The sequence below is a fragment of the Montipora foliosa genome, chromosome 12 (genome assembly GCF_036669935.1).
Source record: "Montipora foliosa isolate CH-2021 chromosome 12, ASM3666993v2, whole genome shotgun sequence".
NCBI lineage: Eukaryota > Metazoa > Cnidaria > Anthozoa > Scleractinia > Acroporidae > Montipora > Montipora foliosa.
Genome location: NC_090880.1, coordinates 41,976,027 through 41,991,976, shown reverse-complemented (window position 1 = coordinate 41,991,976; position 15,950 = coordinate 41,976,027). Strand labels below are relative to the sequence as shown.

At 39.0% G+C, this 15,950-nt stretch overlaps 1 protein-coding gene and 1 pseudogene across 2 annotated transcripts in view; both read left to right on the top strand.

Moving 5' to 3' along the window:
* The first annotated feature begins 273 nt into the window (after positions 1 to 273).
* On the top strand, positions 274 to 1,619 carry LOC137980502 (uncharacterized; annotated as a pseudogene).
* Positions 1,620 to 3,368: 1,749 nt separating this feature from the next.
* LOC137980187 (uncharacterized) overlaps positions 3,369 to 15,950 on the top strand; it is a 20,595-nt gene continuing 8,013 nt past the window's right edge. Inside the window, exons 1-2 of one of the 2 annotated variants that reach the window (XM_068827581.1) lie at positions 3,369 to 3,447; positions 13,460 to 14,437. In XM_068827581.1, the coding sequence (XP_068683682.1) occupies positions 13,461 to 14,437 (977 nt within the window). In that variant the 5' untranslated portion in view covers positions 3,369 to 3,447; position 13,460. Of the gene's footprint in view, positions 3,448 to 13,455; positions 14,438 to 15,950 lie in introns of both variants that reach the window. The other variant, XM_068827580.1, reaches the window with a different exon arrangement.

Sequence of the window (15,950 nt, the reverse complement as noted above, 5' to 3'; positions counted from 1 at the left end):
TTGTAGTGATGGACAAAACCCGAATACATCCGCCTACTAAGCCCGCTGCTTCAGTTGACAACACCTCTAAATTTACTCATGTCGATGACAAACGACCTAAAATGCGTGGACGACCACCTAAACATTTCCACCCGCGCCTTCAGAAAGAGAAAGAGTTGCAACGAAACTTTAAATCAAATTCTGCCTGAAGAAATTGTCAATTCACTTTCGCCTAAGAGTTCCAGGCTCGCTCATCTTTATGGCTTACCCAAGACTCACAAAACCACACTAAGTATGAGGCCTATTTTATCAACAACCGGAACTTACAATTACAATCTTGCTAAATGGCTTGAACAAAAGCTGAAGCCGCTTTCTCTAACTGATTATACAATCACTGATGCCTTTGCCTTCGCTGATGAGATCCGTACCCACACTATGAGTGAAACTGACATATTGGTCTCTTACGACGTCGCAGCTCTTTTTACAAATGTACCTTTGGATGAGACCATCACAATCTTGGTCAATAAAGCCTTTACTGATGATTGGTTCAACAAAACCTATGGCCTTAATCTGCAACAGGATCAGCTTGCTAGACTACTAGAAATTGCCAAACCAATCAGCTTTTCCAGTTTAATGGTTAACTTTACCAACAGACAGATGGTGTGGCTATGGGCTCGCCCCTTGGTCCTCTAATGGCCAATGTCTTCATGTGTCATCTTGAAGAAAAGCTTACACGCGATGGCTTGATGCCCCAATTGTACAAGAGGTACGTAGATGATACCCTGGCTAGAATGCCTAGTGCTGTTGCTGCTGCTGAGTGTCTTAGTACCCTGAATGGCCTACACCCCAGTCTAACATTTACGATGGAGCTTCCTGTGGATAACAAGATCCCTTTTATCGGCATTGAAATCGTCAAGAACGGAACTAAACTTGAAACTCAAGTTTACAGAAAACCAACAAACACTGGATTGCTCCTACACTTCCAAAGTCACACGGATAAACGCTATAAAGACAATTTATTAAAAACAATGATACATCGTGCCTATGCCTTGTCGTCTACAACAGAGGCTTTCAATGCAGAATGTGCCAAGTTGCGCTCTATATTTAGTCGCCTTGACTATCCAATAAGTCTTATTGATTCTGCCATTAACAATTTTCTTTTTCGAAATGCTTCAGTGAACACAGCAGAAAGTAACAATGACGATAGTAGAATAGTAAGAATTAGTCTTCCATTTAAAGATCAAGTGGCCGCTAATGCGGTTCGTAAGCAGTTACGCGATCTTAGCCATAAGATTGGCCCTACTTTGCAGCCAGTTTTCGTGAGTAAGAAATTGGGGCAAGATCTCAAAGCCAAAGAAACGAAGCCGTCAATTGTGAATAAGCAGTGTGTTGTTTATCATTTTTCATGTGATCTGTGCGACGCAGATTATGTCGGGTACACAGCCCGACACCTTCATCAACGCATTCCTGACCACAAATATTCGGCAATCGGTAGACATTTCTTAGAAGCTCACGGTAACAACAACCTTTTGAAAGAAGACCAATTCACAGTTTTAAGAAAGTGCCAGAGCATCATCAAGAATCTAAAGCCTAATTTAAATACCCAGACGGACTCCATACGTGCGAAACTCTTTGTTTAATATTTTCTTTAATTTTTATTATTTACTCATGTTACAGCTTTTAATCAGCTATTGTTTTTTTTTAGTATTTATAGACCTAACCCCACCCAAATATTTTGACTTGATAATGACGTTTAGCTAACGTCGAAACGTCGTCGCTTTTTAGCAAATCTTTTCGCAATTTTTTAATCTTAAATTGATTTTAAGAAATGTTTTATCGCAATTTTTTATAGTCAAATGCTGGATAATACCTTGCTCTATTGACAGGTTATAAACTGCGGCCATTGCCTCATTAATGTAATCGAAAGCTAACTAAATACACTTAGGGGTAGCTCCTATACACTATTTGTCTGTTCTTAGGTTTATGATTAAATCACGCACTTCATATGGGAGAATATGTCTATGAGGGTAGCTCTATGATCAGTTATACGATTCACTCGTCACCTTAACGATAAGTGGCATATTGCCCGCCAAGTCAAATAGCATGTCTAAATATTCAGAAGTAAACTTATCACTGTAATATTTGTAAAAGTCAATGTTAATATCACCAGTTATGTACACCTCATAACCACAACTGTTTATATGATGTAACTTCGGATTAAGAAGTTCTCGAAATTTTTTCAAGATTGCCTTTGGGATGCCTATATAGGGAACTAACAATATGGCTCTTTTGCCTTCTCTGGGAAGGTCGACAAAGCACGTTTCAAGGCCATTATTCGTAAACTCTAAATCCTGTCTCCGAGTATATTCTACTAGGCTAACTTTTATACAGATACCAACTTCTGCGTCATTCGTTTTAGAGTTCACACTAACAAAATTATAACTAGTTTTATTACATGACTAGCTCTATGACTTGGCAAGATGAACCAAATCCCGCGCTGTGATTGACTATCCGAGCGAGCAAGATGAAGCTATCTTGCCCACTCGGTATTTCTCGCTTGGTTCCGCAAGATCAAAGTTTTATCCCATATAATAAATCAATTATTAGACACGCTTGTTCCGTCAAGATGGCTGGATATTGGCCTCGTTCGTTTTGTGCGTGTTTATGGATCTCGACTTCGCCTCGGTCCATAAACACTCAAAAAAATAACTTGGCCAACATCCAGCCATCTTGACCAAACAAGCTTGGTCAACATATATATTGATGTCATGCACGCGTTGGTTATTTTCATTTATCTTGGTTTCAGTAACAGTCATAACGCTAGGCATTTCCTTCACAGCTACCAAGATAACATTAAGCAGACTTAAATTCTTGCCTAAGCTCCGAATATTACAATTGAATATTGAAAAACTTTTTATGTTGAATTGTTGAAAGTACGTGCCTAATTGCTTAACTGTGTGATATTTTCATTCAATATTTAAATTTCCTAATACATCCAAAAATTTATTTTCTTTAATAGGACTGTCGAGGGTGGTATTAAATAAATCTCTTTCTTTAAATATACTAGGCGAATGACAAATCGGCAATTACCTCAGGACCTATCCCATTAAGACATTTTTAAATTAAAATTAATGCTTGATAGTACCAACGATATTAAGCCCAGTCTGATTGGCCATTATTTGGCGGGACCTGTGTTCTAATTTAGATAACACCGCAAACTGATGGGCCAAGGCCACAAAGGAGAGATAATTGTCTCTTCTGGGAACGTAGACGTATTTCCGGCCCCCTCTTTTCTCCGCGTTCGCAAGCTGCCGTCACGTCGTTGTCAGTGAATTAATTGTATAAATAGACCTTCGTTTTAATAGTAATTTTAATTTGATTAATCGTGTCAGAAGGTCACAACAAGCCTTGCATATTTTAAGTGCGTTGGCGATAGCTAACTCTTGTTTGCTTTACTTCCTTGTTTGGGTAAGTTTTACGTATTTCAAATCTTTGCAGAGAGTTTGAATCGACTTGTTTGCAAAATTACAAGTTGCATTCTCGGGACTACTGACAAGACTGGCTCGTCACTCTTTAAAAATGAGAGGTAGATTCCCACAGTTTGAAGTCGCGGCCTCCCCCGGCCCTCATTTTGGCAAGTCCCAACATTCTCTCCACACACTTACATACAAACAGAAACTTTATTTCACCTCGAATTTAAGAGTAGTTATACAGCTAATTTCTTCGGGAGAAATATACATTGATATAAAAACAAAAATCAATATTTTTTTTTATGCATCATATGCTAGTGAATTAGAGGGATCGATATGTGAGAATTTTACGGCCAATTTCAGGGATTTTATCAATAATTCGTAAGGAATCAGGTAGAGTGTTCCACATTTTAGCTGCTAGATATGAAAAGGAGTTAATTAAGGTCATTAGTTTTAGTTCTCAGTTTCGGAATAGACAGCGTAAGACTGCCTCTTAGGCTGTGAAGGGTAGAGCGCATTATAAACATTTTTCTTATGTAGCTCGGATAGTTAACTATTCTTCTATAAATACTATTAAGAAATTTTGAAGGGGTCTAATATCCAAGTATACTAATTTAGCCTGTCAAGTTAACTGTAAGATGAATTGTAATGTTGAAAAATGAATCTTAAAAGAAGCACCTTTTCTAGCTTCCAATACCCACCTTATCTCTAAAATTCCAACCTTTTCCACTTCATTCATCCTTCTCCCCCTTGCAATGTTGACTCTTTAAGTTTTAAGATAAGGGGTGCGGGGGAGGGGGGGTGGGGGGAAGATGGGAAGATAATAGGTAAATTAGTAACGTCCCAAGAAGCTGAAATGTCTCCACTAATTTTGCAACTTGTTGAAGGTCCCCTTATTGCGCGCCAGGGGCCTGGGCACATAAACATCGACATGTTGCTTTGAAAGTGTTGAGAATGTTGCGTGCGTTCGGCCTTGCTTTTACTACAGTATGCGCTGTTCAGTGTGTCTAGCTTATCGGTGTCACGAGCACCGCGAAAGTGCCATGTAGCGAAGAAGTAAGACTGACAAGTGATGCAGTATGAATGCTTTGTATAGTTTAACTAGTGTCTCTTTTGATTAATTTGAGAAATCTTAACATCACTTTAAATTACTAATTTATTTTCTTAGTGATATGTAGCAGATACGTGATTATGAAAATTAAGCCCGTTGTCTGTACAGTATAAATATTTGAATGCTATCTTTCACAGGAAACGAAAAGACATGATCAGAACAAAGGCTAGATACTTTGCGGTCTCCTTTACTTTTATGCCATTGGCTAGATACCAATGGTTTACAACTTGCACTTTTCATATGACTTCATCCTTTGACTCGTGTTAGTTCAAATGTTGCTTTAAATTTATATCAGACCAGTTTAGATTGAATCGGTGTAAAAACTGTGGCAACTGTCAGAAAAGTGAGAAATTCTGACTCAATTCAATGTATCTCACCATATTTTGCTCATGCACGTAGTTGGCTGAGGCTCTTGTGAGTTTACTAAATTTGCCATTTTCACTTGAAGTGTCGACAGTTATGCAAAGTGGCTAACAACAAAATACTTCCGCTGCGGTAATTCTTTTTACTTGTCTCAACAAACTTTGTTGCATTATAATCCTCTTTTTCTGGAAACTCGCTTTATTGTTCATTGGTCTTAAAAGAAGGGAAACTGGCCATAATTTGGTCCACAACCGAAGTGGGAAGGAGAGCGTCCATTTGTGGACGCCGCAAATGCTTTGCAAAGCCGTTTAAAGAAATTTACCAATGCGGTAGTTTCTGATGTCACTCCGGCCGGTACTGAAAGCAAAGTCTCTTCACCATCCTGGATAAAATTAAAACAGTGCTGTTTTTACTAAATTTCAGGGCGGAACATAAAGCAGCAATTTATAATGATAATAGGACAGAGGGGATTACAAAATACGAGAAGATAACGGTGATAACATAAAGCTTTATCTGCTCAACTTTTCTTTAAAAGCTGCTTTTAATTTTAATAGCTCTGAAAAAAAGACCAATGATTCAAATGCAACCAGCGCACTGTTGATGACGCGTACAACTGTCTAATTGCAAACTGTCCTATTAATATAATGCTGAAAACAGGGATGTCGATAACCAATCCGATTCGATAATTTTGTTATAGTTACGACTGGTAATGAAGTCCAATTCGATGTGTAATCATACGAGAGATAACAAAATTGGACGACCGCGCATCTTTCAGAGTGTCATTAAACAATTTACGCCTTCTTTCATAACTTGGTTCTTCTTCTTTTCTTGGAAATTCTAATAATTATGGTTAATTGGTTAGAGGACGTCGTGACGTCCAATTCGGTCTGTAATCATACGAGTGATGACAAAATTGGACGACCGCGCAGCGGGAGTCCGATTTGTTTATTGCGAATATGATTACAGACCGAATTGGACGACACGAAGTCCTCTAACCAATTGACCATAATTATTACAATTTCCAAGAAAAGAAGAAGAACCAAGTTATAAAAAAAGACGTAAATTGTTTAATGACGCTCCGAAAGAAAGAAAGAAACAAACAAAGTCCTAATTTAGGAGTCTGTACGCTGTTTCTACGGTGATTGAAACCAAGGTTGTGATTGGTTGATTTAAACTACAACTTTAAATGTGATTGGCTTATTGAACTGTCCGAAAACAGCTTGGCAAGTAAATTAGTGGTAAATAGGAATTCTTTAAACCAGTGACAATCAAAGAAATTGTAATAATAATAATAATATAATAATAATAATAATAATAAATAATAATAATAATAGTAATAAATAATAATGATGATGATGATAAGAAACTTTCTTTGTATAGCGCACATGTCAGTCCACATATCGCACACATCCTACGCTCATGGCGCTTCACAAAAATAACAAAAATCAAGATATTTACAAAAATGACAGATTTACAAAAAAAAAAACTTCACACTTACAATCTAAAACTATGTACATTTATAAAAACAGCGATCCTTTATTTAAGATTCATTGAAAATATATGTCTTAAGAAATCTTAGAAAACTGTCTATAGTATTTTAATTTCCTATTGAAACCGGTAATGCATTCCAGAGTCTGGAATTGTTAATTTAATTTTAAAGTGTCCCCAATTAGTGCTTCAGCGCTAGAACGACTAGACACTTCAATAAAGTTCCCTTCCTTTCCTTTTTATCACCGGAAATGTTTGTTTGTATAAGCTCAAGAGTTCCTGAACAGCAGCAGGTCGCAATGACCTAGAAAAGCGGCGAAACTGTCACTTCTGCATCAAGTATAATTAGGGGCTGTCCTATTCAATGACTTAAAATTTTAAAGTAGTAGTAGTATATCTTGAAAATACTGAATCCGATACGGAATCGGCAGCCAGTGTAGTTCTCGCAAGACAAGTGTTGTATGTTCAAATTTGCACAGGATATACGGTCACACATTGTTGGATTGCATTGTGGAATCTCAATATATATATGCAGTTATATATATATATATATACATATATACATATATACATATATATATATATGAAATAGATATATATATATATATACACACAATATGTATACAATGTGCCCTCCCGGTTGTCACCATAATGGCTTTATGGCAACTCCTGAACTTGGGCACAGGATGTACGGTTACACATTGTTGGATTGCATTGTGGAGTCACAAGAGTGCTCAAACTGCAAGCAGTACGTGAGCGAAGCATTATGCCAATAGTGAACACCTATTATATATATATGTGTGTGTGTGTGTTACTATACTGTAACTGCACGTTTAGCTTTGGCTTTAAACGTGAAATATAGGTAGCTTCTTTAAACTTAGGACTACGAGCGTCTCTAGCTGAGTTTATGATCATAAAACAACCAGGAGTGCATTTTCGTTTACAGCCATCTGAAAAAACTGTGAGGTGTTTTTAAACATGAATCAACATAGGTTAATTCCTTAAACCTACTTGAAAGATGGCGTGACGTCTCGTCAAAATTAGGAGCTTAATGGGAGGGTCTCACGGTTAAGCGCATGGGCGGAGTTGGAATTAATGCGACGAGTCGACCGCAGGCAGACAACCCAAAAGGATGCGAGAGCTTGTCTATTTATATTGTTTGTGGCGACCCGTGGAATCGGAAAAGGAACTCGTAGCGTTCTTAAACCGAATCAAATCACTCAGGACAACGCGGAAAATAGTAAATGAGTGAACTTTATTTACCTAGCTGTTCATAAAATGCCATGCATTTCACAGAATTCAATGCTTTGACTATAAAAAGTCTTTTTTTCAAAAAGAGGATAGCACTTTTAAATATTTCCACAAATAGAATGGTCTAATTGCTTTGAAAATATGAAGTAACTAAATAAAATTTGTTAACTGTCCCTAGAACCTATGCCCACACCAGCAGGGTAAGGAAAGGAAAGTAAAGGAAAGTAAAGGAAATGAACTTAATTTAAGTTGCCAGTCTGTACATGTAGTTCTAACGCTAGTCTTTTAGCGTTAGAGCACAAATTGGGTCACTGTAAACTGAAATAAAAAATAATAATAACACAAATCAAATCAAATTTTGGTTTTTGAGGAGCGGGGAGGAAGGGGAGAAACCAGAGTATCTGCCGGGGAAAATGTCTGTGAGCGGAGCACAGCAGTAGTAGTAGTAGTAGTAGTCGTCGTCGTCGTCGTCGTCGTCGTCGTCGTCGTCGTCGTCGTCGTCGTCGTCGTCGTCGTCGTCGTCGTCGTCGTCGTCGTCGTCGTTGTAGTAGTAGTAGTAGTAGTAGTAGTAATAGTAGTACGTCGTTGTAGTAGTAGTAGTAGTAGTAGTAGTAGTAGTAGTAGTAGTAGTAGTAGTAGTAGTAGTAGTAGTAGTAGTAGTAGTAGTAGTACTTTGTTTAAACACGGAAAAAACAACAGTTTAAGCTTTACAGGTTAAAAACTAAAACTATTTACAACTACTTTTTGTGATTGCCGTGTGGGAATCCGATATGTTGTTGGATACCTTCTTCAAGTTTCGCTTAAATTGAGCAACAGATCCAACATTCTTTAAGCTACAGGGCAAGTTATTCCATAATGTGGCCCCGCTATAGGGGAAGCTTCGCTTTAAATAATTAGTTCTCGGTTTTGGAAGAGCCAGCTTTCCCTCAGAGTTTGTCAGGTTTTAATTAGAGTCATACTGAGTGAAATGGCATTGAAGATAATCTGGCGCATGTCCATTTATTGTCTTAAGGCTTTCCGCTTCTTTCGTCGAAATGATAGCCTCTCCCAGTTAGGGTGGTGGTGGTTCGAGTTCGTATCAAAGGCAATTTTGGAATTACTCTAGGTGCACGATTCTGCAATTTTTGGAGCTTATCACTCAGGTAGCCACTCAAAGAGTCCCAAACCGGGCTGCAATAATCGAAATATGGCAAAATCAGAGCGTTATAAATTTGAATGGCAGTTTCTTTTGGAATAAAGGGTCGAACACGTTTGAGGGCGCCTATAGCTGAGGATACTTTCTTGCATATTTCTTCAACGTGTTTGCACCAAGTAAGTCGAGCATCTATGGATTTGGTATGTTCAATCTGCTTGATGATTTGATCGTCAATTCGTATTACAACGTCTTCATTTTGGACAGATAATCTCTGCCTTGACCCAATAATCATAAGTTCAGTTTTGGAAATATTTAAACTAATCTTGTTGGCTTTCAGCCAGCAGCTCAGTTTACCTAGTTCAGGGATCAAGGCTTTTTTGAATTCCGTTAACGTTTTAGACGACAGTGTAATGTTTGTGTCATCAGCAGACATCCTTGGCGCAGCGGCCCGCAGGCAGTAGGGGAGATCATTAAAGTGCCTATAAACCCCAATTTTTTGTTTTGCTTCAAGAAATCTTTGTATCGCTCTGAGCAAAATAGCGCAAAAATTTTTGTTTTTGGTTAAAACCGGAATTTTTTACGAATTTTCAAAGTGGCGGAAAAGCGAGATTCGAAAACCCATTACCGAGCTGGTGAGCTTGCCGAAAGGGAATGGGTCGAGTGTAATTCGTGACGTAAAACCCGGACTGTGAGTGTCGCAAGTTGTGACAATTCCATCAGAGGTGAAGCCATGCCTGAGAAATGTGTTGTTTTCGGTTGTAGCAATGTTCGAAGCAAAGAGAAAGGGATACTGCTTCATCCCATACCGTTTTACGGTAAAAGTGAAAGCGAAAAGCAAAAGCGAAGGAAGAAGTGGATCGATTTTGTTAAATCGAAACGTGCTAGGGGATCGTCAGCATAATTTTGCCTCGTGAGTGTCTTCCTCATCGCTGGCCGCAAAGCTCGAGTTTGGCGAACCTTCAACTTCCAGCTCGTAATCTTCCATTTCTGAAACTTCCGTATCTGGGGCCCGTTTCTCGAAAGTCCCGAAAACGTTCCGGACCCGAAAAGCCATTTGTGAAACTGCCAACCGCTTGTTTTGGAAAGCCGATCTTTTAAGATGTTTTTAAGCTAGCTAAAAGAAACATGTCTGTGAAGTTTGACAACTTAAATCCTTTCCGTTCTTTAGATACAAAAGGAATTTTGACACCCGAAAATGCACCGAAAAGTTTCGGGACTTTCGAGAAACGGAGGACAGAATGGAGTCGTTCGAAGCCATTTCTTGATTAACACGTACGCTGGTTACAAACGTCAGCCGAACAGAAATTGTTTTCACCGGCACGCAGGGAAAACTACAAAACTACGCGTCTCCTCTGTTGATTTGCCTGATGCTAATGTCCGGGAATTACGTCACTAGGCCCAGTCTCCCTTTTACCCGGTCGCGGGCAGAGAAAACCGCACTTTAAAAATTCGTAAAAAATTCCGGTTTTAACCAAAAACAAAAATTTTTGCGCCATTTTACTCAGAGCGATACAGAGATTTCTCGAAGCGAAAAAAAAAATTTCGGGTTTATAGGCACTTTAATATAAATTAGAAATAGCGAAGGACCCATTATACTGTCCTGCGGTACGCCGCACCTGAGATTGCGAGCAGTCGATAGCTTGCCGTTGACATCAGTAGAGAGCCAACAAACTTTAGGGGATAGTTAGTGTCTGAACGTTTCAAAAAAAATACAAACAGCACAAGATGGCACCACTTTGAAATTACCTCTACCCAAATAACCATACTTGTCCAAACTGTCTTTATGAAGCCTTCCTGAATTGCCACATACTGTTATCAAAAGGTTCATTTCTAATGTCAGCTCTGTTTAAAATGGAAAGCTGAAATATGTCAGGATCCAAACACAATTTATAAAACCTTCAGTGTCACGCAATATTATTATATTTTATTTTATGATTTTTTTGCATTTTTATTTTATTTTATTTTATTTTATGGCTCTGGTCATTTGCCTACAGTGACCCCACCTAGGCCTGCATCATTTGTGGACAAGTAGTGCTGAATGGCCTAGTGTTGCTGGTCAGTGTGGTAATGTTGGAAGACAGACAGATGATGAAGCTCGGCTGCCTGTAGTGGGGTGAATCTCCTGGCCTAAGGTTAATCGTAAAGGCTAGGCATTTCTCTCACTACAAGGTGCCTTGTTGGTGAGCCATGTACATTGAGCATGGGTCTTCAACTTTCATCCTTGGGAACCAACTGGCTTTGAATAAATTCTAAGCTACCAAGGCCTCTAGGAAGGACTCTTATCGCTTCGTATCGTGTACTTTGCAATAAAGAGAAACAGCGAAATATCCCATTCACGCATTCATGAAACCTTGCCATAACTACAGGTTTTACTCTTAGTTTAAGTTGTAATAAACATTACCCTGGCTTCAGAGGCCTTTTGAAAAGTTTAACAATTCCTAAAATCGAACCAGCCATTTCATTCGGCCGCAGCTTCAATTCACTGCGATAAACGAAGAAACTAAGGGCGCGTTCGATTGACCGTATTTCGGAACAGGAATACGAGGAATATAAGTTAGGAATTAGAATCCTTCACTTTTGCAGAGATGCAAATTAATATTGTCAAACATCCGCTAAAATGCTATTTTAAACGTAGCTTTATTATCCTTGTGGCTGCAAAACGCCCCACTCACTGTATTTTTATTCCGGAATAGGGTCAATCGAACGCACCCATAAGTAACTCTGTCAACTCTAGTAAATAAACATTTTTGACACCAAGTGTTCCTGAAGACAAAAAACATGGGTTTACGAGGAAATTTCCAAGGGTACTATAAGAGTACACTCACTTTGGAGGACGTATACAAAACATGGCCCTCTTCCGGTTCCGTCTCAAAAGCGCGCGTGCTTAAAGCTCCCGGGAGTTTCATTCCGCACATGTAAATTGACAAACAACTAAGGATTTCAAATCATCCGGTATGGGATCTTTAAAACAAAAAAGGTTTACGTAAAAAGACGAAAAATCAATTCTAATGTCTAAATTATTTCAAAAACTCCGAGATAATTGTCTTAGCTTTTTGTTTTTTTTTTTTGCAATAATTTGGCATGGATTAAATAGCATGAGTAATCCCGAAACATGTCTTTCAAAGGTTGGTTCGTGTGTCTTAAATTTGGAGCAATTAATTGCAGAATACCCCCCATTACTAGGTACCGGCAACACGTCTCCGCGACTACTCGAGTTGTCATTTATTCTTGATAATTCACTCAAGTTCGTGGGAGAGTGGCTACGCGTTTAAGCCCCAATAACTGGCCATACGCATAACTGAAAGCTAACTAGTTTGGAATCAGTGCCTGGGCCTAATTTGCATTTCTGAAGATTGTAATCCCTACGCAGGATAGCTAGTGTTGCAGGGTATTCTGCAGTTTAGCCTTAAATTTATATTATTATTATTATTATTATTATTATTATTATTATTATTATTATTATTATTATTATTATTATTATTATTTTTATTTTTATTATTATTATTATTTTTATTATTATTATTATTTTTGCAATTCGAGCCTGAAAACGTTCTTAATAGGCTTAAGGTTGTGTGGTGTACTTACTTCGACTACAAACTGAGATCTTTAATGTAACATGCAACAAGAAAACCACACTGTTAATGTTAAAAAACGTCCCGAAAGATAGCTGACGAGGCGATAGCACAGTGCACGCGTCACAGACGATCACATTTTTACATCTTCTATTATTCACAGACACTCGGTAAAATGGTTCCTCTTTGTTCTACAGGATAAATAAATTAAAAACAAACAAACAAACAAACAAACAAGGACATCACCTATGCGTCGGTCCTCTCCGAATACATCACGATCAAGAGGCCATTACCCAAGAGTAACAATCTGGTATCAAGTTTGTCCCCCAATCTCAACCCGGGAGCTCTTCCCTATTCCGAATGATTGAGGGAGGCAAGAGCTCTGGGGAACCCTGACACAAGTGTCTTCATCTCATTTGGTTTTCGTTAAGAACAATAAAAAGCGTCTCTGATTGGTGCATTCATGTTATTACGAGGAGTGAGCAGGTGCCGTAAGGTTCAAATAGCCAAATTTTGGCTATGAGAACGCCAGGCGCATGTCCTCCAGCAGAGAGTTTCCCAGAGCCTCGGGTCATATCCGAGGCTCTGGAGACTAGAATGGTTTGTCCCCATCAATCGTTTGAAAAGTGTCTATTTTTAACCAAATTTAGCGGGATAATAAACAATACACCAAAATTGGTTGTACCTAATTCAAATCTCGCAGGATTAAGATTCTTTCTGCATTGTATTTGCATTATAATGTAGCATTTGCGTTTAAATGGAATAAAAATACCTGGAACTAAACGTTTTATTCCCATAGGGTTTGAATTGAGTTAGCCGATTTGCTCCATTGTTTAGTTTTCCTCAAAACGGGGCTTAAAAATAGTTACTTTTCTGACGGTGATCGGGACTAGGCCAATCTGGGTAAATCTTTTGGGTGATGGACTCTTGTCACAAGTGAGAACCGGTCAAAACACGCGTACATTTCAGGCTTTTGAAATAAGTAAATAAATAAATAAATAAATAAATAAATAAATATACAAATAATAAATACAGGTTTCCACAGGTTTTTCAAAAACCTCTTTAATTTTTATTTTTCCTTTTAAGCAAGTATGGCTAAAGTGAACCCAACAAAAACTGGTTTGGCTTTTTCCGGTGGTGGCATCCGGTCAGCGGCATTCTGCTCTGGAGTCTTGCGCAGATTGTTAGAACGAAATGTGGAAGTGGACTACTTGAGTTGTGTGTCAGGAGGCGGTTACACAGGCACTGCGTTCCTAGATTGGAAATACAGAGAAGAGAACGGAAATGAGAGGGGAGACCAAGGGAACTGGCATGACAAGTTTTTCAAGCACATGAAAGAAAGAGCTGGGTACTTTTGCAACTGGCACAACCCACTGGAAGGAATCTTAGATACAGCGACCATATTGGGCCTCATTCTTTTGGTCATTTTCATTGGGCCAGTAGCATCGCGGGGGTCGTACGCATGCCCAATAGCATTCATGATCGACCTGATGTTTGGAAAGTACCTGCGAGACGAAGGAGTGTGCGCAGCTTTTGTTACTGAAACATCTTCTAACAGCCATATTCCACAGGCTGATAAAAGTGTAACCACTCAAGAGCTACGGAAGAGCTGTCAGGGAACCACGAGTGGCCGTATAATTCTCTTCTCTGTTTTGTTTCTTCTCACCACCGTATTTTTCGTATTGTCCGAAAAAAGAATCTCAACGCGATACTCAGGTCTCCTTCGTTTCATTTGTGCTACAATCGGCGCATTCTTGGTTCTTACATTCCTACCTTTTGCTTTGCACGATGTTTTTCGACATATTCCGCCTTGGTCGCAGTATCTTGCTGTGGTTGTTGGAATTTTTGTGTGGTTTTTCCTGCCTCTGCTCCGTAATGTAACAACCCATGTATTGATGGTTTTTTCTTTTTCGTGTGTGATCTACTGGAGGGTGTATGCAGCCCCTGTATTTGGTGTTGTGTATTCTGATGAACTGTTTAATCGCTTACTTTTCGCTTCTGGCCTTGTTCTGTGGGTTTCCCCTTTTGTGAATGCGTTTTGTTCGAGACTTACCCACGTTTACAACAGGTAAGACGTCTTAGATAAAGCGGTCATAAGTAATTAATATTCATCATCAGTCCTTTTTGCGCCATGGGACGCATAAGGCCTCTACAGTCTCTCTCCAGCGGGAGCGGTCTTGTGCCACCTTTCGAATTTCACTCCAAGTCAGGTGCATGGACTTGAGTTCTTTCTCCGCTGACCTTCGCCAAGTTATTGTTGGCCTTCCCCGTTGTCTTTTCCCCTCTGGTGTCCAGAACAAACTTTCTTTAGCAACATCGCCAGAGTCCTTTCTTAATACATGCCCAATCCATGTCCATTTCCTGCGGGTTATGTCCAATTAATATTAGCGTATACTAAAACAGTGGATAGCGTTGATTGCGCTCTGATTGGCCACTCAAAGTCCGCATATCCTATGCTATTCACCTCCGAGCAACTCACGCGGAATTTGCTGCTTGAAAATATTGCAATCGTTGCAGGAATACATGATCTTTTTGCGCCATAATATCTCAATCTTTTAGTATATACTAAAACAACTATTCACCTTAGTATCGGCGGCTAGTGGTGAATGTTTACCTCGCCGCTTCGCGGCTCGGTAAATATCCACCACTAGCCACCTCCACTTCAGTGAATAGTTGTTGACTACAATCTTGGACAAAACTCTTGGGAAAAATTCTAGCTTAAGCATCATTTGGCACGCACTCACAAACTATATTGTTCAGCCGCTAAAAGCATTCCTGAAAACATTCCCGAATTAAACGATGCCCAATTTGTTGTGTTTAGTGAGCAAATTTGCCAGGAAGAGTATAATCAATGAATAATCTTATAACGTTGTTTTCAAATTGTCAAAGACCAATAAACGAGTATTTTTTCCAACAACGGAGATCATTCTTGAAATTTCTTTTTTTATTTATGCAACCCGTATTCTGGAGACGCAAGCTGCGTAAGGTTACAAAATCATCCCGAAATACGCGTTATTTGATTTGTCCAAGAACGGCAGCGGCGCTTTACTCGTTCCAAATATAATTTTTATTCGACTGGCCAGCTTTCTAGTATTACTATATAGCTTTTTGTCGCCTATTTCTTTCCCGCTCATTAGTTCAAGCCAAATGAAAATATAAACAATAGTGCATAAGCATCTCGGTAGACAGATAGTCTTTAAATTTTCGATTCAAAGTTGAACCAATGGATGACAATGTTAACTCTCTCCTGCTCTCTGGCCCCCAGAACCCAGCCTAACCCATGCAACAAGTATCGATCATTTGTCAGCATATTCTTGAGCGCAAAACGGATGGAATGACTACGTTCTATGGGAGCCCGCAAAATACTATTGTTACGGGATTTTGTACAGAGAACAAACGCTATGGGTCATGTAGGAAGAAGTTAATGTCTAACAATAGAACCGAAAAAGGAAGAACGAAGAACGAGGCAAAAGAAAAAATGATATATTTTCTATTTTGCGAACTTCTTGATAAAATCTTAGGTAGTCGGGGAGGGGGGGAAGGGAGGAGGGTGATTAACGCACTGATGGACAATCCGATAC